The sequence below is a fragment of the Asterias rubens genome, chromosome 6, assembly GCF_902459465.1.
Source record: "Asterias rubens chromosome 6, eAstRub1.3, whole genome shotgun sequence".
Classification (NCBI taxonomy): domain Eukaryota; kingdom Metazoa; phylum Echinodermata; class Asteroidea; order Forcipulatida; family Asteriidae; genus Asterias; species Asterias rubens.
Genome location: NC_047067.1, coordinates 11,853,264 through 11,878,931, shown reverse-complemented (window position 1 = coordinate 11,878,931; position 25,668 = coordinate 11,853,264). Strand labels below are relative to the sequence as shown.

The 25,668-nt window shown below is 38.2% G+C and overlaps 1 protein-coding gene and 1 long non-coding RNA gene across 2 annotated transcripts; both read right to left on the bottom strand.

Moving 5' to 3' along the window:
- Positions 1-869, bottom strand: LOC117291558. The gene is made up of 2 exons (XR_004519163.1): positions 493-869; positions 1-445 (listed from the first exon to the last, which is right to left on the bottom strand). It is a non-coding gene; the product is annotated as an uncharacterized LOC117291558 (long non-coding RNA).
- A 718-nt stretch (positions 870-1,587) lies between these two features.
- Positions 1,588-16,747, bottom strand: LOC117291557 (pleckstrin homology domain-containing family A member 8-like). Its single transcript, XM_033773357.1, has 9 exons — positions 15,607-16,747; positions 11,879-12,062; positions 10,951-11,166; positions 8,116-8,201; positions 7,449-7,504; positions 6,690-6,820; positions 5,510-5,577; positions 4,982-5,043; positions 1,588-4,000 (listed from the first exon to the last, which is right to left on the bottom strand). Exons 1-9 carry the CDS (start codon positions 15,626-15,628, stop codon positions 3,815-3,817), a joined length of 1,011 nt encoding a protein of 336 aa, XP_033629248.1. The 5' UTR covers positions 15,629-16,747; the 3' UTR covers positions 1,588-3,814.
- Positions 16,748-25,668: the final 8,921 nt, after the last annotated feature.

Genomic DNA, 25,668 nt, shown 5'->3' with positions numbered 1-25,668 from the left:
TTTGTATTCAAGATTATGTTTTTATTATGCAGCATATAGATTATACATCACAAAGGGTCACCGCACTACCCTGTCCAATGATAGTAGTTTATATTAATTGTGAGAAATACATCAAGAACAGAATGTAACATTTAAAATAAAAACAAATATTAAGGAAGGCACAGAAGAAAGTTAAGAAATAAAATTGAGATACACCAAAGAAAAGAAAAAAATTGCAAAACAAATTAAGCTGATTAAAGGCATTATACGGGATTTGGAACAACTGGCAATAAAGTTGCATACAGTGTAACGTTTTGTGTGATCAACCATAAACATTGAATAAAACACCTGAGGAAATTTGTTCTTAATCCGTTGTGCGAGCTCGGAGAAAATAGAGAAGGACCAAGCACAATTTTCAGCATCTTAAGACAATTGTCCTAAAATGTTGGTTAATGTTAGTAACAACCTGTACTGGTAACCAGTACAGGATGTTACTTACATTCTGGTAACAACAAAAATCAGGTGTTCCTGTTTTTTAAAAGGTTTCAAATACAGTTTTCTGGAAAATGACTTTATCGCAGAGCAAAATATTTTAAAGGAAAACAAATTACTCTTATAGGAACTTTATAATCAGTCAGATTTCAGCCTAAAATCGCGTTGTCGTTGTCAATCCCATATAACACGTCAAGCACAGTGGCAAGCTCTATGACTACGTGGAATATTGTATTTTTTATTTTTGTTAATCAAAGATCTAAGCACTTCAAACAAAGTTGTGCCACAAGTCATAGCGGTAATTAGTTCCCAAAATGAAACAATTCAGTCTATTAGGAATAATGAAAACTTGTGTTATATGCAAAATATGAATTTGACCAATAAATCATAATCATGAATTGCTAGTTATTATTCTTAGCAGGTATGATATTTGGTCCTTGGGGAAAAACATGAATATTTTATATTTTATCGGCTATAAGGCTGGCCTACACCTACTTCAAAACATGGTGTAGGCTCTAATAGACTCTTTCAAGCTATTTCATCAAACAATTCTGGATTTTTCCTGTGGCCAAACCAGATGAAAAAATCCGACACAAGTAAGAAAAATATCATGCCCGATTAAGGAAAATTAAACACATGATCGGAAGATAATTGCACAGTTTTTTTTAAGTTTTTAAATTTGAGATTAGGACAACACGATTTTAAAAAGAAAAACAAGTTTTAAAAATTTGTATTAAATAAGTACTGGTGATTTTATAACTTTACTATTTAAGAATAAGATTTCAGGCAGGCAAATTGATTATCAAAATGCAACTGATTCAGCAATATAAAATAAGACTGCATAATAAGATTATATATTTCTGGTAACAAAACAAAGGATGCCTCATAAGTGAACAAAATCACTGTAGCTTGCAAACCTGAGGAAACCTGTACACATGGGTGCTTGCTATGTCAGCCAGAAACACTGGGGTTAAACCCTACTCTTCCAAGATAAGTGTTGTGGGTTCTTTTACAAGCACTACCAATCCTACTTCATAGGACCTAGTACATGAGACCTTTGGGTCCTAGCCGCAATACAAAGCAATAATGGTTAAGTGTGTAGCTTAAGACCTGGACTCAAACACTCTGCTGATGAGAAACATCAGAGCTTACAGTCCGACACTGGGTGCATTTGTTTAGCCTCCCTGGGTCGACCCCGGTCTGCCCCGGTACGTTCGAATAGCTTTGACGGGGCTCACCCGGGTCAGCCCCCAGTGCCCTGCTTGTGGAGTGGGTCACTTGGGGGTGACCTGAGTTGCAAGCCGTCACCACGAAAGGGTGAGTGTGATCGTTTGATTATCTCTTGTCAGGGGCTCACCCGAGTGAGCACTTTGAGGTCGACCCAGGGAAGCTTATCGAATGCACCCACTCTTAACCGCTTGGCCATGGCACGCTATGATAGTACAAATGTAATGTTTATGAACTACAACGCCTCATTGCCAAGTAAACTAAAGAAACCTGAAATAAACCTCACAATGAATACAAATATATCACATCTTTCGAGTTGAGTTTTACATGAAAATAATCAAGAGTTGCATAACAGTGTAAAAGTATAGTACAAAAACCACACATTGATCCCTCTGCATAACATGCTGCAGTTATGAAATCCTTTAGCTGTTTTTGAAACCAGGGCTCGAGCCTATAGGCTTAAGCCTGGGCCTAAGCTTAAGCTTGGGCTAAGCCTTTGGGCTCCAGCCTGGGCTCTGTCTGCCTGTCTGACAAAGTTATCCCAAACACTGTCTAGTCGATGATAGTTGGATTTTTTTAACCAGCCTACCGGGCATGGTCGCATCACTGGTTACCAATAGCCATTTTCATAGCACAGTGCAGAGTGGACTAGTCTAGTCAACAATAGTTGTACTACGCTAGTCCGACTATTTGGAACCAGCCTACTAGGCTGGTTAACAATAGCTGATTTCATAGCATAGTGCAGAGTGGACCAGTTATAAAAAAAATTATAAAAAATTATAATATATGTAGAGACACCAGTCACGGCATGACTATGCGTTTGCGCTGAAAGCTGAAAGCATAATGTCATCAAAGAGCGAGCACCAGTTAACGATTGGCGCAAACTTGACCCTTGTAAGGAAAGCAATTTCTGAATAACCTACAGAGCCAAACAGTGCCCAAGTCCAAACAGTGGTTTCGAAAATGGCCTCATGTAACAGCAGTTGCAAAAAAACACTGAAGGTACAGCTATGTACGAAAAAATTAAGGCACCATATTGCAAAATACTTGTAAAATTTGTTTTTCTGTGTATGAAGGCTCAAACCAACAGAGTTCCTGCTTCAGATTACATGCCCTTTCAAAATAGGGCAGGCTAGTCAGGAATTATTTCTCTACTTTATTCTGAATAACTTGGTGTCACTGCCTAAAAAATGGGAAAAAAAAAAAAAAATTCAGAACATGAATCGAATCACACCAATCTAAACTGTATAAAAACTCGCAAGAGAAAAGCAGATTGTGTACGTATACAATGTTCCTCTCTCAATTTATGCTTTTTTTCCTTCTGTTAGAAGATAGTTTTTACATGGTGTTACCGCAAACCTTTCTATGTCGTATTTCCACCATGCAAAGTTCCAAATCCTACTTAGCTATTTTTTGCTTGGCAAAACAAAGGTGTAGGAATTTTAGGATCAGTCTGGTACCCATAACCAAAACGTCCCTTTTTTTCACCCCCTGCTTTACCATAGACAAAACAAAAGACATGGGGGCAGTTCTTGTCATGCTATGCAGAGGAAATGTCCCATTAATGCAAATCGATTGTGAACATGCGTACCTGTCGATGTAGTTTTAGAACATTGCACCCAGGTCGCACTCTGATTCATGGTATAAGTGTACTTATATGCCATGTACTAGCTTTGGTTGAATGTCATTAACTATGACACAAACGTCTAATATCTTCACTTTGAGGGCAGTGAATGATGTCGCCTGCAATTGAAGCTTCCTTCAAAACACCATGCAGCTACCACGATCATCAAAAATGTTTCTTTGACACACTTTGCATTTGTGTCTTCAATGGGCACTCGGTGGTGTCACCCAAAATATTACATTTTTTAAGCCTGTGCATGTGTGCCTGCAGCGGAAAGCGTGTACATCAAATAAAACAAATAGCACCGCACTACAACTAAAATACTCACACTTGCCCAAACAGAATAGTGAGCCAATTGATACCAACGACACTCGAGTCTTTATCCATAAAGACAGGACAATAGTCTAAAGTAGCGAAACTGAACCAGTTAAAAAAAAATTTCCTTGTGACAGTTTGTTGGTAAAAACTCAAAACATACACATCACTCTCTCTTTACGTCTCTAAGTGATGGTCCTTGTAGAAATCTTCCAGAATGTTGAATATGTTAAGCATTCCGTCTAAATAATGATTCATATCGGAGACCACCTGCGTCTCATAGTCTGGTCTCTTCAGGTCTTGTTTGTCCTCGAGCATTTTCTCCATGAATTCTGTCCTGGACGGCAGTAGGTTCATGGCAATCTGGTGACCAAGAAAAAGAAACGTGAAGTAAATTTTAGAGGCAAAAAAAAACAAAAAAAAGTAAATTTACAACAAATATTTCTTGGAATCGTGACTTCTTCGAGTGTGTACTTTTGGTAAATACTCAAGAAGCTAATGCCCATAAAAACTTACTTGGTGAAGAGAACTGCAGAGCTGTTGAAACAACCCATTTGGGTACTGTATTTTCAAAGGAAGGGATAATGTTGATAATGTTCAAGAGGGAGTTGAATAAGTTGATTGGTTAAAATATGCCTTATGAACAGGGATATTTTAAAGCACCATGATCAAGTTGCTATGAAGTATTAACACTGCAGCCCAGTATAATTGTTAATAAACATAATTACAAATCCTGACACTTGTGTCTGTAAATGCCGTTTCTATGAATCTACATAAGCCAGGTATTACACAATCTATAAACATTTCCCTAAAAATGTTCTGATTTTGGAACAGACTACCAAATGTCTTATTGTGATACCAAGGTCACACCTCTTATGGTAATAGGGCTTTTTCATATGCAGCACCAACCCTCTAGAGTACTCTACCAATAGTCATTCGCACAGCTTCATCCTTAAACACATTTAAATTGCACCTAAAACCTATTTGTTTCGATTTATTTTCCTCTCCAGCGCCTCGGATTAGTTGTCTAGATAGATGGCGCTGTATAATAGCTTATTATTATTATTATTATCACCAGTGGCTGCAATCAATGCATCCAACCTGAAAGGGTTCCAGAGAAATGGAGCTTCCATCTCTCTCAGGACAAACTGACAATATCATAATCTGGTTTTATAAGCACAATATTGACAGCACACAGTAGAAATGGGTTGCGCAACCCACCCTCTCCATGACAGCAGCAACGCTTTCATGAGAGTATAACCATTCACGCTTCAAAATTCAAGATTCAACAAAATTCTTCGGCTCTCGACAATAATCCCTCAAACCCATTCAAGAGGTACTTACTTTAAAGGCACTCCGGACAAACCAGCTATGATATCTACTAAGCATCTCATCATAGGCAGTTTCTGTAGGGTGGTAAACACCCAAAAAAAACACAAATACATTACACACAGTTGTCACAAGAGGGCATAATCGCTCAGAAAATATCATTGGCTTCGGGATGTACCAAGGCAATACAAATCAGCAAGATTCATTTTTAATTGGTGAGAAAGACTTGTATTTTTTTTTTACAGAATTTGAAAAACATCAAATAGCTGCAGCCAATTTTATGAAACGCTAGGATTAATCCTATCTCTAGTATAGGATGATTAACTTCTTGTCCTTACTAAGGATGGATTCAAAGTGTCCTCACGTCTATGGTTATGGAACTTAACTCGTCCTAAGTCCTAAGATTAATCCTCAGTTAGGAAGACTTTGGTGAAATCAATGGTAGGACACTTAAGGTTGCAAAACAAAAAGTAGGCACTGAACAAGTTAATATTTCTTTGTGTCAATTTATCCCGCACAGAAGGAATAAAAAATCATGCTTACGAGCAGCTGGAACTGGCTGTTGGCCGTCTGCGACATATCTCAGAAATCTTTCAATAAACTGGTACGCCCTGGGTGTGACAAAGAAAACAAGTCATACAGTTTAAAACAATACACTGAATTTAAGTTTGATTGTATCCAAAGATGAATCATATTTTTTATATTTTATTAGTAACTTACACACTAATATTCGGCAGGCCTTGAGCTTCATGGTTGAAAGGGCAAGTCAGGAGGGCATTTTTTAAAGACAATTTGTAATTGTCAGAGACCAGTTTCTCACTTGCTGTATCTCAACATATGCATAACATAACAAACCTGTGAAAATTTGAGCTCAATCGGTCATCGAAGTTGGGAGATAATAATGCAAGAAAAAACACCCTTGTCACACGAAGATGTGTGCTTTCAGATGCTCGATTTCGACACCTCAATTTCTAAATCTGAGGTCTCGAAATCAAATTCGTGGAAAATTACTTCTCTCTCGAAAAAGTACTCCACTTCAGAGTGAGCCGTTTCTCACAATGTTTTATACTACCAACCTCTCCCCACTACTCGTTACCAAGTAAGGTTTTATGCTATTAATTATTTTGAGTAATTACCAATAGTGTCCACTGCCTTTAAGGGGGAACCAAGGCCAGACCACCAGGGCCCAATTTCATAGAGCTGCTAAGCACAAAAATTTGCTTAGCATGAAATTTCTTCCTTGATAAAAAAAGGATAACCAACAAAATTTCTTATTGTTGCATATAGCTTGTTACTGGTATTCAGCTGTTGTTTGCTTATCCTGAAAATCACGTGGAAAGTTTTGTCAAGGCAGAAATTGCATGCCAAGTTAATTTTTGTGTTTAGCAGTTCTATGAAATTGGGTCCTGGCATGCCAGGGGCAACAAAGACCATGGCATCTGTGTAGGTCCAGGCAGGCATGTAGTTTACAAGGTGCTGTGGCACAATTATGCAGCCAATCAAACCTGGATCATCAGGGAGAACCCATTCTCTTATCCAGAGATGCACTGGGTCCTTTTGGGGTGCATTACACAACACACGAGACCTACAGTTTTATGTCCCATTCGAAGGGCACTGTAATAATGGTTAGGTCTCACAACCGGGACTCGAACCCACACTCTGCTGAATAAGAAACACAAATAAGATATTATGAGAGAAAAAAACAGACAGAATTCAAACTTACCGTTTTATCCATAAAAGTGCGACTACTGAACTGCTGTCCTCTTTTGCTCTGCCCATCTTGATGTCATATAGAAGCATATCCTGTAACGTCTTAGAGTGCTGTGGGCTCCTCTTATAAATCGCCTGCACTTTCTGTGTCGAGAGCAAAAATTAAAGACTTCAAACACTTTTCTGCATTTTAGGTCTTTACTAGCCCTGGCTGGACAATAAATTTGGCGGTCTTTACTTAGTCTAAGAGTGTTGTTTTGGGGTTTTTACCCTTATACACCAATGTGTGTTAGCACTGTATACACGGTACTTTCCTGAGCTCTGTGAGTTAGTCTCAGGCATGAATACTCGGGTGGGATTCGAACCCACGACAGTTGCAATTCTAGAGCAGTGTCTTACCAACTACACCCCTGAGATTGCCCGGTAGCTAGCTCTAGGCTGTTCGAATCCAATACTGAACAAATTAAAGCTGTTGTTGTCGCTGTTGGAAAAACGACAAAATGGACGTTGCATTCCTTTGAAAATATTGTTGAATCTACACTGCACACTCTTTTATGGTTGCGAGGTTTATAGCCCTTGCTTGAGCACATTCAGCAACCTGAAACGGAGTACAGTACTGGGCTACACTGATGTAACAAAGGATGCTTGATTTTGTTGTCTTCTTTTTGTGTGGAGTAAACAGTGCTAACACACATCAGTGTATAAAGGTAGAAACACAAATTAATATTCTTTATTCATGATACAAATTTCATCTATTAAAACCTTAATTTACCTCCGCATTTCCCTTCAAGTCATTTTCAATCATGCTGACTGTTGAACCTATTCTCTCTGCATGAAAACAATGAAGAACAAGAAACAGAAAATCTTTAAGTTAATATAAACAGTATAGATATAATAATGTTGACTACAAGCTATTTTCACTTTTGAAATAAAATCTACAAACTGGGTCATTTAGGCAAAACATTTTCCCAGGCTGGTGCTTTTTTTTTTTTTTTTAACTTCACGAACGCAGTTTTCATCTCAGTGAAACAAAATTTGTTTTAGCATGCAACCGTTTTTACCATTATTGGTATTTTATACCAAAACTGGTTAATACGTGTAAATATGTACATTGTAAATATTATTTTACAAATTTTCTACAGCACCTCGGCCAGTAACATTTTAAGGGAAGCTTTCTTCTATCATTACCTTCGAACTGTGTAAATTTAAAGTAAATCTGTTGACATTGTGATTTGTGTTACATGTACAAAAAGTACCCAAACCCTTAAATGAAAGATAGCAGGGCCTTGACGGGACAGCATGGTAACAGCACATCTGAGCTCAGTAATAACAGACCTTGAAAATGTAAATATCACTGCAAGATTCTAACACTGACGGAATTCTCAAAATATGTAGACTGCATACTGTGTTACAGTTTGATTTAGTATTCATACATGTACCTAGTAACGGTTTGAGGTCTGAACTTGTTTGAACAAAAGCCAATGTTGGGATCTGCTTGTTTTTCCCGAGCTTTAGTCCGTCAAATCTGCATGAAACAGGAAGAAACAAATTTAAAGACCATTTTATAGCAATCAAATCCAATTGACATACTGGGTCAATTCTTGTTATCAAGAGAGTTGTTATAAGAGGTTCTGCTTATAACTAGTACATTCTGAAGTCCTGCCGTCGATTTCACAAAACTCTTCCTAACTTAAGACTAATCTTAGGACTTAGGACGAGTCCCAACCCTGCATTGTGGCATGCAGACCTTAAGATTAGTCCCAAGTTCGGATGAGTTACTTGTCCTAACTCGAGATAAGACAAGTCCTAACTCTTTGTGAAATCGACGGCTGAATCTTATCTGCTCTTATAACAACGTTCCTGTAATGTTTGAGTAATACAATTTTGGGGGATTTGTGCACTTTAGGACCTGTATGATTTTAAAAAATATTAATTCATCTTATCACAGCATAACATTTTCCTTTGTGCCGGTAACCACTCGAGTCGAGCTACAATGCATCCTGTAGCCTTAGATCTCAAGGGTTGCTCTCATCTTTGTTATAAAGATTATTGTAGTTTGTTATAAGGGAGTTGACAGTTTATAAAACAAATCACTCACTTACTTTGTATGTAAACACCATTTTAAAAGCGCCTGCCTCATTGTCAAGCAAACACCTGGGGCCAATTTCATAGAGCTGCTTAAGCAAATAATTTGCTCAAGCATGAAAATATCTCGCTTGTTTTACACATGTTACTTGCCAAAATTTCATGGCATATACATTGCTTGTGACTGGTATTTAGCTGTTGTTTACTGAGAATAATAATTGAGTAGAGTCTTGTTCGGTAATCTGATTTTAATAAGCAAGGATTTTGTTTGCTTAAGCACAATTTGTTGCTTAAGCAGCTCTATGAAATTTGGCCCTGGTAATGGTGGGTATTTGAAACATGAAAAAGCAACAATGCCAACTTTAAGAAAACATTGCAACCGACATTGAGCTGACTTGCTATCCACTATCTGGGTTTCGATTACAGGAAAAAGTCTCGGACTGTGTGATGGAGCAATTGAAATGCATACAACCTATTACACAGCAATTTGACCTCTGAAGTGGCAAGCAATGCATGTTTCAACAACATTGGGTGCCTTCACTTTCTATAATTGTGTGAATAACCACACTGAGCATGTTGTGAAATAGGTTGGTCCCTAATAATAACAATAATAACCCATTTTTATATAGCGCTTTTCATACCCGGAGGGCGTCCCTAAGTGCTTCACATTATTACCCCTGATCACTGGGCCTTTATTCACTCCTTAAACCATCTCAGCTCCCTGGTAGGGAGTATACAGCCTTGTGCAACATTAACATGCACTACTTGGCTAAATCAATCACAAGAACCATCTCTGCCCTCACAGGTACCCATTTACCCCTGGGTGGAGAGAAGCAATAATAGTTAAGCATCTTGCTCAGGGCCACAAGTGTCACGACCGGGATTCGAACCCACACTAAGATAAAAAACTGTATGCCTACTTTGTTTTAGATGATCTTCCTATGAGGGGAACTCAACAAACTACAAGGTTAAGGGGTATAAACACCAAGCTGGCAACAGCAAATCTCTCTCTCATCAAATAACATTTAACACCTATAGACCATGTGACCTTGTTAGTGTGACCTTGTACATTCTTTGAGTATTCTGGCAGGCAAAATATTACACTGGTCCTATGGGTAAGTTGACATTTTGAGTCGTAATTTCCACCTAAAACCAAGAGTTATGAAAGTAAAAGCTGGACAAGTTCTGAGATGTGCGCCCTTTCATCATATCAAAAGTTGATAAGAATTAAACAGTGCAATCTCCATAAATTATTATACACATAATGAATGTTTATGAGTGCAACGGTGCGAATAATGTTCATGAGTGGAAAGATGGAATGTTCTATTCAACGAGGCGGAGCCAGGTTGAATGGAACATTCCAGCTTTCAACGAATGAACATATTCGCACCATTGCACGAATGAAAAACATTCATTATTTGTTTTATATAACATCCAAGTAGATCTTTGTCATTTTGAATGAAAGATACAACTTTCAAAACAAACAAAGCGTAGGCCTACAATTTTTAATTGTAGAAGCCGAATGCTAGAAATTTTACTTATTTTTATGCCTTGCAGTAACACCTGCTGCGTTACCAAAGGCACGCGCACGCAGTGATGTTTTTACTCGGCTTTTTCGTTCCATCCGAAAAGTACCATTGCACGCTGCCAGCGTGCAATGGTACTTTTCGGATGGAACGAAAAAGCACGGTGAGTGACTCAGCGTGCAATGGTACATTTATTTGCTATCACGTGACGGAAAATCCTCCAATCAAATGGCAAGGATCTGCTTGGGTGTTATATAAAAGATTTTATGTTTTCTTCCATTGAGCTGTGTACAAATTGTGCCTGCAGGAACTCCGGGTGCTGTGGCTCTTTTTTAAACATGTGATGTCACAGGTCACATCGTCTATTTTACGTGTACATACCAAGAAATTGTGATTCAGTAACTAGGCAACAATACGTGTACTAAAGTCATTGTGAAATCAGTAGTTAGCTTGGTAGGATTTGAACCCACAACCCTGTGATTGCAAGTCTTATATTCATAACCACTGGCAAGCTGGCTACAGCCAATCTCTGTCAAACATTGGTTTAAAACGTCTATGATTACGAATTGCACAAACCTAGAAAATGGTGATTCAGTAACTAGATGACAATACTTATCATAGTCATTGTGAAATACAGGGAACCAAACCAACATGGCCACTTACGTTGAGTGGAGGCTTGTAAATAGCGTTTTGATGGGTTGTTGTTTCTGGGGTACCCTACTCCCTTGACTTTCAACTGCCACTACAGGACCCGTTTGTGGCTTATCCTTGGCATCCTTTGCTGCGTTTCCCTGAGAAGTGACGGTACTGTTTTCTTCAAGTTGCTCTTGTTGTCTTTGGGCGCTGAAGATTATTTCCGTCTCTAGATGATGTTCATAACTGGCGAAAGAAAAAGGTTAAAGAGCAAAGATCATATTTAAAAAGAAAAAAACATCTTTACGGTGCAAAGAATTTTTCTGGTTTATGACAGCATTTTAAAAAAATTCAAAAAGGTTATATTAATTTTATTTATTTTATTAGACTTTCCACAGGCATAAAAATATACAAGACGATACATAAATAAACAATGGTTAGATAGTTTTATAATTTACTTTTTCTTTGTGAATTGTTAGGGTGGCCTGTCCATTATTTTTGTGCTTTCAAGTATTTTTATACATACTTTTCACACCAGGAAAAGGAATGTCATGTACTTTTTAATATGACTAATAAATTATGGAAATGAATTCATTGCACAGAGAACATACTTAAAGGCAGTGGACACTATTGGTAATTACTCATAATAATTATTTATACAACTTTACTTGGTAACGAGTAATGGGGAGAGGTTGATAGTATAAAACATTGTGAGAAACAGCTCCCTCTGTAGTGACGTAGTTTTCGAGAAAGAGGTAATTTTCCACAAATTTCCACAGGTTTGTTATTTCATGCATATGTTGAGATACACCAAGTGAGAAGACTGGTGTATGACGATTACCAATAGTGTCCACTGTCTTTAAGCTATAATGTGCATGACCATTGCTTGAAGTAGAGACTATAATGCATGAATACATCTCTACTTTGAGCAATGGCCTTTGACCTCAACATATCTCACCTGAAAGAATGAATGCCCGCTTGTGCTTTCGAACTTTCAGGCTTTTTAAATGCCCACGTTGTACATGTGAACAGGACTATTACCACAGCAAGTATTGCCACAAACTTAATACTCTTTCCGAAACCACTGCTGTTGTTCCCGGCATCGGGCTGTTGGCCATTTTCCAATCTGCTATATTTCACATCTGATTTGAAAAGGAGAGAACCGAAAAACAAAATATCTGTCATATCAATTTTGGTTATTACACTAACATGTGTTACCACTGTAAACTCAGTACATGTACTTTATACTGAGTCCTGTGAAAACAAATCACTTGAGGCATATTACTCAGTTAAATATTTGAGAAGGAAGTTCCGGTAGCAATACATTGATAAGTGAACCTATTAGGAAATTCAACAACCTGATAATTTAAGTCATGGGCTCAAATTTTACAAAGCTTGTACGCAAACAAAATGCATATTCTGTTGACAATTACCAATAGTGTCCACTGTCTTTAAGTGAAAATGTTGAGCTACAAGTTGAGCCTTGCGATCTTGTGGGTTTTCCTCCCAAACCTTCCTCCCTTCTTGTATCAAATCGATACTTTAAAAAATAAAAATAAATTCTGACAGTAGAAATTGTGCATTCTCTCATAAAGGTGTCCTATAGGAAAAGTGCCTTGACCTCACTATCTGTCATGTATAATAACATGCCTACCCAATGTGTGCAGTGTAAAGCTGCAGCTTAATGTAAGATTAGATAATTATTACCATACCCAATAGATTAAACTGGTAATCCTAAATGGTATAGAGCTGTCCCACATCTATGCAAGAGAGATAATCCAGAAACTTAATGTAAAATAATGGGGTCAGATTTGGGTTGGAATGATTGGGCACTGATATTGCTCCATGCTCAAATTAATACACTGTCATACATTGTGTGTTGTGTCATTGGAGGGCATTTATTCAAGTCTCATATTGATACCTCGTTCTTGTAAAGCTGTACAGGCAAATTAGCACCACTAAAGTTTTCCCCAGGTTTTTTTTCTAAACTGTGAGGCATTCTGGAATTAAATTTGTTGATGTTTGGCTGTCACCCATATTTGAAACAAGGTCTTTGGAATGATTTCTCCTTGGTGTTTATGACAATGGTTTTAAAAGACCTATTGTGCAATCTGGCAAATTGTTTTGGTTTCTCTTCATGTTTTTGTGAAATTATACAAAAACATTTTTTTTTACTTTCATGTTGATAAGAAAAGACAATAGGCCATTTCTTTGTTAGACTCTTAAAGAAAAGACAATGGCTCGTTTCTTCATCGACTCTTACAGAGAAGACAATGACTCCTTTCTTTGTCTGACTCTGACAATTTAAAGGAGCTTTTTTACAGAAAAGAAAATCGGTTATTTCTTTGTCCGACTCTTACAGAGAAGACAATGGATCCTGTCTTTGTCTGACTCTGACATTTAGCTTTTTTACAGAAAAGACAACGGATCATTCATTTGTCTGACTCTGAAATTTTTAGAGGAGCTTTTTTACAAAAAAATAACAATGGATAACTTTTTTGGCTGACTTTGACATTTTAAAAGGAGCTTTTTTATAGAAAAGACAATGGTTCATTCCTTTGTTGGAGTTGGAGGTTTTTGGAAGCCAACTTGGAACCCAATAGAAGGGTCCCAAAACCAGTAAAGAGGGCCAAAACCATCTCCAACAACAAAAGGAAAATAGACTACCATTTGACCCTTTTACACATACACATCCATTTAACTTCAATAACTTAAGTTGCCCTCAATTCATCATGCAAATTGCCCAAGTTCAAAGTTTAGTTTTAAATACAACAGAAGGTCAATTGTTTCAAAATACACAAAGGACCAAGTTTGAAAAAAAAAACATCAGGAGGAAAACATTACAAGTCAAGTTTGTGGTTATCGGAGACCTTGCCTCAACCAATTGTTGCTTTCCACAGGTCAAGGTTTTTTACAATTGCCGGGTTAGAGAAACACAACTTGGTTACCAAAGCTGTATATGCATGGGAGGTACACTCAATTTCTACCTCCATGGTACATGTACGCACTTTCCCTTTGCAGTTTTTCCCACTAATGTGTTTTTCACATTGTGCAAACAGGGAAGGTACACGTTTGGTAATTATTCAAAACAAATATTAACTTAAAAACTGACTTGGTAACAAGCATTGGAGAGCTGTTGATAGTATAAAACATTGTGAGAAACGGCTCCTTCTGAAGTAGCATAGATTTTGAGAAAGAGGTAATTTCTCACTAAAATAATAAAAGACTTCTAGCCGGAAGTCTTTTATTCCTATCTGAAAGCACACAAATTCGTCCAACAAGGGTGTTTTTCTCTCATAATTTTCTCGCAACTTCGATGACCAATTTAGCTCAAATTTTCACAGGCTTGTTATTTTATGCTTATGTTGGGACACACCAAGTCAGAAGACTGTCGTTGACAATTACCAAACGTGTACCTTCCCTTAAATGCCCTTTGTCAAAAGGTACAATATCCTATTTGATAAAGGTACAATATCCTAGATATTGCATGGGTTATTTGTTATCAATTTAATTTAAACCTTGCACTGTGCTGCTCTAAGATCGAACCTAAATTATTGTGTGCAAATGACATAAGAAAAAATTCACACTTGTCTTGATACCAATTTTTTTTAAGAATGACAAGTTATTGGTAACTCGAAAAAGGGCCAATACATCATTGGCAATTCAATTATCAATTGTTAGGCTTTATTTACTGTTCAGTACACATTCACCCCCCAAAAAAACTTTGGCTAACAAATTTGCAGCCATTAGTCTAGAAATAGTAAAGCCACAGTAAAGCAGGTTTATATGACATACTAAAACTTCCTGCGAATGCGATACAATTTGACGTCACAAATTCACAACAAAACATTTTCTCGACTGCTGTGAATATTTGCAGTGGAAACAAAGTTGACGTCACAAATTCACAACAAATAATTTTCTCGACTGCTGTGAATATTTGCAGTGGAAACAAAGTTGTAACGTCATATTCACTTCGCATTTGCAGGAATTATGAACCGGGCTGAAGTAATCCTGTGATAATACAGTAAGAATAATTAGAACTTGGGCCTGAATAAAACTTATAGGCCTATTATAAAACTTTACAAATCAAGATTTAAGATACACAGTCTACATGTGCGTTTCAATTGGGTTTACAATGAACCATGGATAACAAAGGTCGAAGGCCCTCTATCTTGGTTAGGGGAGTTATTTTATAGAACTAGTTGCGATAATCGTAACCCCCATCTCACCGTCGGGAGGGTTAAGAATAGGGACTTTTCGTTTTCGGCGACGGATAGTTCTGCGACGGTTGTTCAGCTAAACGTTGTCGTTTTCAGCACAACGAAGATTCATCCCAAGTACTGTCGTAGAAATTGAGGGACGACCGTCCTCAAAGCCGACGCATGCGCAGATGATGCCAAATGTCATCTTTACAGTCGCAGAACCATCCGTCATTGAAAACGAAAAGTCCCTAATATCTTGACTTACAGAACATGAGAGCACGCAAGGTAAGATATGGTTTAGATTAACGTAATCATAGATAATGGAAATAATGAATACTGCAGGCTATGGTTAGGAGGGGTTAAAGACATGGGATCATTGAGACGGGTCATTGAGATGACCTCCAAACAAAAGAGCAAGGTTAGATATGGTTTAGATTCACATATGGATGGAAAAAATAAAATACTGCAAGCTGTATAAACATACCTCTGTGGTTGTTGTTGGCCATTTCTGCAATACAGTCCAACAGGTCATGGAATTCTCAAACAACACACTGTTCTTTGTATTTGTTGACTTGAGGTCAGCACAGGCAGTCAGTCGTCCTTTAATACTCAATGACTTTGTCTTTGGTCGGTGCAACAGGACAGGCAACGAACATGAACTTCAATTCAACTTCATCTACAACATGTACGATGATGAGCTCATTCTTCAGAAGCATTCATCATAATTTAATATGATCATATAGTCACAGGCCCTGCAGTTACTGAAGTGTCATGTTCTCTTTGAAACCGGTACCTGTCAATGCCTGTCTCTGTAGAATAGAATAGAATTGTACTCAGCTAGCTCAGCTACATTGTACCTCGTAGATTGCACCGAATCCGATTGCATTGCAAAACACCGAAGCACACACGTTTACTGGTTTAAAACCAGCATGCACTGACGATGACCTGTCTGCTGATGATAGTGAGATAGTGATTACTGGAACTTGTGATTCTGTCGCCAGGGCCTACGTGTACTTTATCATTACCCGTTGACGGTTGTGTCAATATTCCGATCTCAGTGTATGTTTAATTATTGTGATGTCGCAATCATCCGGTTATGCTGTTTAAGATTGTTGCAGTCGATCGTACACCAAGCGGCCACAACTTCCCCCTGCGAGCTGGATACACGTAAACAAAAGCACAAGGATTTCTTCTGACGGGTGGTGACCTCTTGAACGTCAGCTAGTTCTCTTGCATTGTCTACTCTTACTCTGAACTCAGCATCTCTGCGATTGTTTATTCCAGGTGTTTGACATTAAAAACTATTGATCTAGAAATGTGAAAGGTCGGCATTATATTCAGATCTGCGGTATTTCAATGCGTCAAACCTCATCAGACTTTACACGTAATCATTGATGGTTGGCAAGTTAGGTAGCGACGACTTCGAACATCCGTCCCGTGTGGTGTGTGGTGATGGTGTGGGGGAATTCAAGCGTGAACACGGCATAGATTTCTTGCTGCTGTAATGTCTGCTGCCACCCCGACACTGGAGCGCAGTGGTGGTCCTTTTTAATGCACCAATCAATATTTCTCTGATGTCATGATCATGTGTTTGCTTGTCTGACTTCAGTAACTATTATGCTAATAATTGCTCTTTTCTTACAATACATTAATTTGGCTTTAGTGTTTACTTACTAATGTGTGATTGACAACTTGGTTTTAGATGTTTTTTAGGAGGCCTCCGAAACTACCGGCTGCCTGTGCTTCCTTTGGCTATGTTTGGGTTGACGCGGGTTTGTGTCCGGTCGGTGGAGGGGGGGGGGGGGGGGGTGACATGGGTCATCAAACGAAGTCTCAACACACGGAGAATTAGAAACGGTCTGCCTGCTGAAATATTTTTGGACCACAAAATAATTATTTTTAATAGCGAAAAATAATAACATGCAAGCATGTACACAAAAGTAATCCAAACTTTTACGAAAGCGATTTCCTGAGTTTTATACATGCCTATAGAACCACTGCACTAGGGATATAGGACGGACCAAAAAAAACCCCAGTTTTACTTTGGATATAAACAAATCTCGGGCATGCACGCGATCTCGATGGGACGTCTAGGTTGGTATTAGCTGCTGTAGAACTGGTCGTGTGTTCGAATCCCACCCGAGCAGTATGCCTGTCATATTTTTTTCACGGGACTCAGGAAAGTAGTATTATGTTCCTTGCTCTATCTATGATATGATCACACGGTGTTTAACCGCAAACCTTTCCATATAATAGTATACAGTGCTAAGAACGTCCACACATCGGTGTTGGGTAAAAAAAAAACTGATAAAAGTCAAATCCAGTCTCAAGTGCCGGGAAGTATAATTTTGACCAGCAAGGGATGGTGCAATGAACCAGCCTTTAGACATGAGCAATTTCCCTCCAAAGTGACAAAGGCCGGTAAAATTTTGATGCAAGTCACGGTGGATCCCCGGAGCAGGTTTTGCCGAAAATGATCAATCGTCAGCACTCTAGCTTTCGATTGTCTCGACGATCACCACCCCCTAAGTTTTTTTTTGTTTTTTTTAAACAAACATTTATTTTGTTAACTGTCATTGTAACAAATTATTGTTTAGTTGTTAGGTTCCTTCGTTTGGGGTCGTTTGAATGGACAGACAACTATACCCTGCAGAACCATTCAAAGTTACACCAGTGTGCTCTCACGAGGAGATCAATGCCGCAAACATGCAATATCGCCCTCTTGTGGTTGAAATTGATGTAGATTCGGATGCATTCACCAAAATAAAAGGAAACTCTGATTCTCAAATTTTTTCAGCAAATCGGATAGATCATGGTTTTCATGGATTTGTTTTCAATAGGGGCGCGGTTGCCTTTTAACCTGAAGTAGTAATCAGGGGTGTCAATCTGTCTTGAGAGGTGTGTGGGGGGGGGGGGGAGTTGGGGGGGGGGTATTGTAAGTCATAACACTTTACGGCCTGGGGCCAGGGCTCGCTAGGGCGCCTAAAAAAATTGGTCCGTAGATGCACTCTTTTTTTGGGGGGGGGGTGTGCAAATCTGTCAACGATGGAGCCTTCGCGTGAGAAGCCTTAACAATGAGTTCAGGGCCCACTTTTAAAGGGGCTAGCAACATTTTTGCATTTTAGATGCTCTGTGGTAAAATCTTGTGCCAATTTTGAGGTGTGGTGGGGGGGGGGGCGGCATTTGATATAGTGTCCCCCACCCTTCAAAAAGTTGTGTCATCCTTTGCCCATGGCGGGACACAGGGTTTGGTCTTACGCAGTGCAATACTTGGTCTTCATGATAAAGGTGGTCAAAAGGATGGGACATTTGATATTTTGTCCCCCTAGCTGCCTCCAAAAAGATGGGGAGGGGGACATGTCCCCCCCTGTCCCTCCCCTGATTGACACCCATGTTTATTTCAATAAATACATACCCATATTGCGGAAAGTTGCACCGTCAAGATTGGGGTCTGCTAGCGCAGGCCATTTTTATTGGCTATTGGTATTTTTGTCAATGGATGGGCCTAGCCAGCTCTCATCATTTTATTATTAATTAGTTGATAATTAATTTGAAGCGTGCGCCAACAGCGTTTAAGACAACCAGACCTTCCCCACCCTTTTCATTATTCAACAAAAGTTTACATAAAGCATAGGCCCTTTTCGAAACCAAGCCTTTGGATTCGGCTCAGGCTAGCTTGCTCGGCCCCGCGGTGTTTTTGACAACTGTGCTTGCTTTGTGTATTGTACACGCTCAGCCTTCAGGGCTTCTCACAGCATACAAGAGAACGGAGCCTGAAGCCGAATCCAAACTTTGGACCAAAGTCATGGTTTCGAAAATGGCCATAGCCTGAACATCTGACGTCACACAAACTTTACGTCCTAGCTAGAAAGGGACAGAGAGGGCGCTCTATTACTTAGCCGTTATTTTTTGTTCCTACTACATGTACACAAGTCTCGTTTCTTCGAGAACTACTCAGCCTTTTGCTGGCAGAATTTCAAAATTGTTGTCCAAGAAAAGGTGAGCTATCAATAATTATATAACATGTGAAGAGCAAATAATATGTAGCAAGATAATAATCTCCAAGTTGTATCCTTCGTTTTTCATGAAAGAAGTCCTGAATTCAATAAGTTGTGAAAAGCTGACCCCGGTGACACTGACTCTGCCACATGGTCAGCTACACGCGCAGTCAGTTTCATTGATATTGCACGGGCGAGGCAGTTTCTCTTTTTCTTTGGTAGACCAGACCAGACCTATAATTCACATTGCAAGGGCACCAAGGCAGTGACAGGGGTCATGGTGGCAATTTCATCCAATCCCATCAATCCATCATGGCATTTAAATGCATCTGGCTATTTGAATGTTATTGTTTTAATGTTAGTGCACACAATCTAATCTAATGACATCACGACATAAGGTTAATCGCGATTCAGAAACGCAATGCATTGTGGGAAGGAATATGGGGCGGTTTCTATGCAGTTTCTACGAATCGAGCACGCAACGTCTATACCTTTGTGTGGGTTCAACAGCGCCCTCTCTTGATATTTTGCTATTTGCGATAAACCTTATGGAAAACAATTTCACCTTTTACTTGTTTAAAATTAATTCAATTAATTTAAAGCATTCAAAATAATAATTAGCATTTGATTAAACCTTACTTGGTAACGTGTAATGAGGAGAGGTTGATAGTATTAAACAATGTGAGAAACGGCTCCCTCTGAAGTAACGTAGTTTTTGAGAAAGAAGGCTAACGTTACTTTTCACAAAAATTTTCCACTAATTTGATTTTGAGACCTCATAATTAGATTTTGACGCCTCGAACTCAAGCATCTGCTGAAAGCACACAACTTGGTGTGACAACTTGGGTGTTTTTTCTTTCATTTATATCTCGCAACTTCAAAGACCAATTGAGCTTGAATTTTCACAGGTTTGTTTTTTTATGCATGTTGAGATACCCCAAGCCAAGTGAGAAGACTAGTCTTTGACAATTACCAAATAGTTTCCAGTGTCTTTAACTGTGATGAGAATAAATAAATTGAATTGAATTGAATCAGGCTCGACATGCTCGATGGGGGGTCAAATCCAAGCTAAGCCTTCGTGAATTTGAACGGTGATTTTGCCAGACTGAACAAACAGAAAGCATGGAATGGAGGTAGTCTAATTCTACTCCAAACAAGCTGTGTGTTAGTTTTACTTTAATTGTAGCGACATTAAAATTAATTTTGGTTGGGTTTGAATTTAGTTGTTTGTTGAAATTTCTTAAAGTCACCCGGAAGTGGTATTTTGTCAAAGCTGTTGTCATTAAAATATGTGTTTTGATGAGTGGAATATGAATAAACAAGGTTTGAAAAAAACTAGTTTCCATGTTACCCGAGAGGGCGCTGTTTGTGGCGTCAATCGAGGAGCGATGAATCACATGCAGTGCCAACACAAGATAGTGACACTTGGCACAAGCTAAAAACATGCCCTCAAAGTTGAAACATTACCTGATTTTTTTCCTGTTGGGCAAGTGCTCCTTTAGGTTCATTACGTCTTTCAGGACCTTCTTCGACTTCCCCACTAGCTGGAAAAAATTGCTGGGATGGCGTAATGTTTTAGAAAAGAACTTTTCTCTTAATTTCAAAATGTGTAGTGTATTCAGGATTCTCGAAGCATGACGGCTCGAAGTTTTAGCTGCACAGCACTTGAAAAGATGTCGGACCGGACCACTTTGCAAACTGACCCCATCTTTAGTTGTTTTGCTGCATCCAGCTGCAATACACCTGGTCAAAATTGCCGGGAAAATGCAAGAAAAAAACTTTTTCGAAATGAAAAACTCACAACTAGGACTTGAATGTACTTGCATGTACATGTGTTCGATGCTCGATCGAGGCAAAGTCTGCCTCAATTGACGTCACAAAAGGGGTAGGCGGAGTCACCCCCACACAATTTTATTTATTTTTTTAAACATTGTTATATCTTTAAAAACAATTACTCAAAAATTATTTTATTGTTCAGAAACATAGACTCTACTGTTTGAAGAAAAATAAATCTATTTCTAGGTGACTTTAAACTTGTTATTTTTATCAACTGTTGTCACAACTTTTAAGTTCTACTCCAATTTTTAGTTCAAACAACATACCCAGGTCCAGTAGGTTTGTTTCTGGAACTGATTTGAGTTGACCCTTTGTAAAATATGTAATACAAAAATCTTTGGTGAAGGTAGCTTGGTCTAAAAACCTACACTGTTGTCCAGCAGACTGTAACAATTTGAAAACTATTTTTGTATCCAAAGCCAAAAGTTATAAAGTTCAGCCAGGTATGAATTGAACTGTAGCAACAATAGATCCATTATTCATTAAGCCGACAACAATTGACAGGACCCTAATAGAATTGGGGCCGACATGTATGGACAATTGGACATCTCTTTTTTTAAAAAGAATTTGTTTGTGTGTGATTGATTCATCACATTTTCTAATGCATGAGAGCAGTTGTCTATTTCACAAAGAGTTAGGACTCGTCTTATCTCGAGTTAGGGCGAGCTTGTCCTAACTTAGGATTAGTCTTAAGGTCTGCATGCTACTGTGTGGGGTTGGGACTTGTCCGAAGTCCTAAGATTAGTCTTAAGTTAGGAAGAGTTTTGTGAAATCGACCCCCTCCCCCTCCCCTATCAATTATACTTCTAGTGTCAAGAAGATACAGGGCTTGAAATAAATACTAGGTTGCAGGACTGAGCTGAGACCAATGATTTTATTTAGCATTGGGCCAGTTGACTTGCGATTGTAAAAGTCCGGTAGTCTTGTGTTTTTGAATTTATAACAACACCTCACTAGTCACTGCATTTTTTATTAAACTTGATCTATAACATTAAGTAGTGAATTTCGTTGAGTGACAAATTATGAGATAAATCTTCTCCTTGTGCTTATTCCAAACACAGCTCATTTTTTTAAATGTGAAATTGTTATTTTATTTTGGTCATGCAACCAATTCTATGGTTCAGTTGAAGTTTTGAGCTATACAAGCCCTGCAGTCCTAGTTTTTGTTTCCCCAAATTCGAGCCATGTGATACTTTGGGGAAAAAACAAAGATTGCTGCTGGTTTATGAAAAACTTATAATGTGGAAAGAAAAGCTGTGACGTTCGTGTTACAATACATGTTTTGGCATTATACATGTTTTGGCATTATACATGTTTTGGCATAATTTACTCTCACCTACATTTTGTACATTATGAGGCGGTAATGTCTCCACTGTACAACACAACCTCACTGGGCATTAGTCTTTTGACCAAAACTAGTCTGAGGGTTTTGTTTTCCAAGCTACTGAACGGCGTGATATTTTGACCCTATCGGAGTCTTTCTCAAAGGCTAGAATGTCAACACAACACAACATCAGGGGATGAGATGGAATCACTCTGTGGTTTCTTTCTCTGCCTTTCACCTATGTGTACCTAGTGCGAATCCTACCTTATGGTTGATTTTTTTTTTACCAAAAATCCAACCTCACAAAACAAGGGAATCAATGTGTGGTGAAGAGGTTTTCAACTAGTGGTTTAATCCCAACGAGGCCTGGTTCTTGATAATTTTACCGAGACGAATAAAATGTCTTCAGTAGTCCGTTCTGTATCATTTGGAACCATAAAATCATCGGAAATTGTGTGACCCCAAATCTGAAAATGTTTACCATACCGGTATGGTCGCTTTTTTTCATTTCTGACCAAAAATCCAAACTCTCAAAATTCTCTATAAATCTAATAATTTTGTCTATTTACCTAGTCTCAACTGATAACATGTTTTCAATAGTTCGTTCTGTATCAATTGGAATCATAAAATTATCGGAAATGTTTTGACCCCAAATCTGAAGTTTTTGACCTTACCTGTATGATCAATTATTTTTTCATTTCAGACCAAAAATCCAAACTCACAAAATTCTCTATAAATCCTATAATTTTGTCTGTTTACCTAGTCTCAACTGATTAAACGTCTTTAGTAGTCCGTTCTGTACCAATTGGAACCATAAAATCATCAGAAATGTTTTGACCCCAAATCTGAAGATTTTGACCTTACCGGTATGATCGATTTTTTTTCATTTGGGACCCAAAAATCCAAACTCACAAAATTCTATATAAATCTTAAATTTGTTGTTGTTTACCCAGTCTCAACTGATAAAATGTCTTCAGTAGTCCGTTCTGTATCATTTAGAACCACAAAATCATCGGAAATGTTTTGACCCCAAATCTGAAAATTTTGACCATACCGGTATGGTCGCTTGTTTTCATTTCTGACCAAAAATCCAAACTCTCAAATTTCTCCATAAACCTGAATTTTGTTGTTGTTAACCCAGTCTCAACTGATAAAATGTCTTCAGTAGTCCTTTCTGAATCATTTGGAACCACAAAATTATCGGAAATGTTTTGACCCCAGATCTGAAAAGTTTGACCATATGAAGCCTTGCATTTGGATTGGGTTTTCAGGCCCTACCTAATTGAATGGGTTTTTACCGAGTGCGGTTTTCCTTTTAATCTGAGCATTTCTTCTCATTTCCTATCCGGTTATTGGTGCAATTAATTGTACTGTTGGATGTGTAATCAAATAAATAAATCCATTAAATAAACCTGCACTAAGTGTACTGGTGTTTATCAGTGAACAGAAGTGAAAAGAGAGACAATGTAGTCAGGAGAAAGAAGGGATGAACACACTCTCTTAACTTGTTCTTCTATAGATGATGTGACCTGTGACATCACATGTTTGCAAAAGAGCCACAGAGCCTGGACTTCCTGCTGGCGTGATTTGTACACAGCTCAGTGGAAGAAAACATAAAATCTTATAATTTATGGAGATTGCACTGTTTAATTCTTATCAACTTTTGATATAATGAAAGGGGCACATCTCAAAACTTGACCAGCTTTTATTTCATAACTCTTGGTTTTATGTGGAAATTATGACGCAAAATGTCAATTTTTCTCTTAGGACTAGGGTAGTATATTTGCCTGCCAGAATACTGAAAGAATGTACAAGGGCACACTAATTGTAAGCAAGGTTCACATCACATGGTCTATACCATACAGTGTTTTAGATCCATCAACTAGACTAAGTCAGGGTCTGAAACTGTACCAACAGTGTTTTGTTCAAAACTTATACATTCCATATTAGAGGTTAAATTCTAAAAGTACCCTTTGTGACATTTTCCCCCTCACTATTTCCCTAGGATTTGAATAGAATTTCTAGTCTAAGAGATCCATTTGAAAAGGTCAACTTTGACCCCATATTAGTAGCTTCACTATCCTTCCAAATTTACACAAATCATATTTCGTTTGGCGCACATGTTCTATCAATCACTGTCTGAGAGCAACTTTTTGAACTCTATTCAGCAGCTTTAAGCTCTTTGTTGCTTAGTGTAAATCCGCAACTATTGTCCACACATTTTGATAAAAGCCTACACTATTCAATGGCACGCAAGCATTGTCACCAAACGAGACAAAAAGGGGATGCTGTTATTGGTCCACTGAGTTTGCTCGCTCTCAACCAATCATAATGAACCACTGATGAGGTGTGGCCTATCACTATCAGTTAAAGCTTGGGGACAAAAACTGAACACCAAGTCTGACTTCAGCCCAGGTGTCTGGAGGTGTGAGAGACCTCTTTTTATTCGGCTAGCTATCAAGGTGTCACATTTCACATGCAAAGATGCCAGTTTCCATGGTGAGTTTTTGTCTTCTATACACATGCAAATTTACTTACTACCTCCATGGTTTGGCTGTACTCTGTACATTTTAACATTGAGTAGGAGGAGTCTTTGATCATACTATCACTGGGCCTTTATGCTTCGTTTTTGCAAGGGAAAGGCGAATCTCCTGTTAAGGGCACCCTATGAGGAAATTGTTAATTTCTGCTGGAGCATTTCAAGGGCACCAAGGCAATGGCCAGGGGGCAAGGAGGCAATTGCCTTTGTTGCCTCCGTGAAGTATAGCAAGCCTGCTGTACATCTGTGTAAAAGAATTTATCTTGTTAGCAGAGATGTAGACTACCGTGTAATACATTAAGCTTATGACTTCTCAGGATTTTTTCTGATTTCAGAATTTTCTGAAAAAAAAACTTGTTGAGTCTTCATGTTTTCTTGAAAGAGGTGAAGAAGTGTCCAAAGTTGGAAAGAAATAGCCCACATTGTCTCTAAACCTGTATTTTTGTGTATTCCTTGGGATGCATGGAGTCTGTAAACCTCCAAAATGTTCTGGATTTAGAATAAGGGGGCGGACACAAGTCGTAGTGTTTGGGAGCGTAGTGTTTTGAACTGACTATAAAATATCGTAATGTAATGCATTGGTTTGTTCAGAGTGCTTTGCTGGCAAAACTACTTATTTCATTTTTATGAAGTTTTAGGCTTGCTTAAGAGTTATTTACAAAATTGCAGAATGTAACATATTGACAGTTGTATACAGTTGTATATTTATGTAGAGGTGGGCTTTATTTAAAAATAGATTACAGACTCTGAAACAGCAGTTTGAAAAATATTGACAATTCAATAAGTGATTTTCTCCAAATAAGATATTTAATAATAATAATAATAATAGTGTCAATTTATAATGCGCCA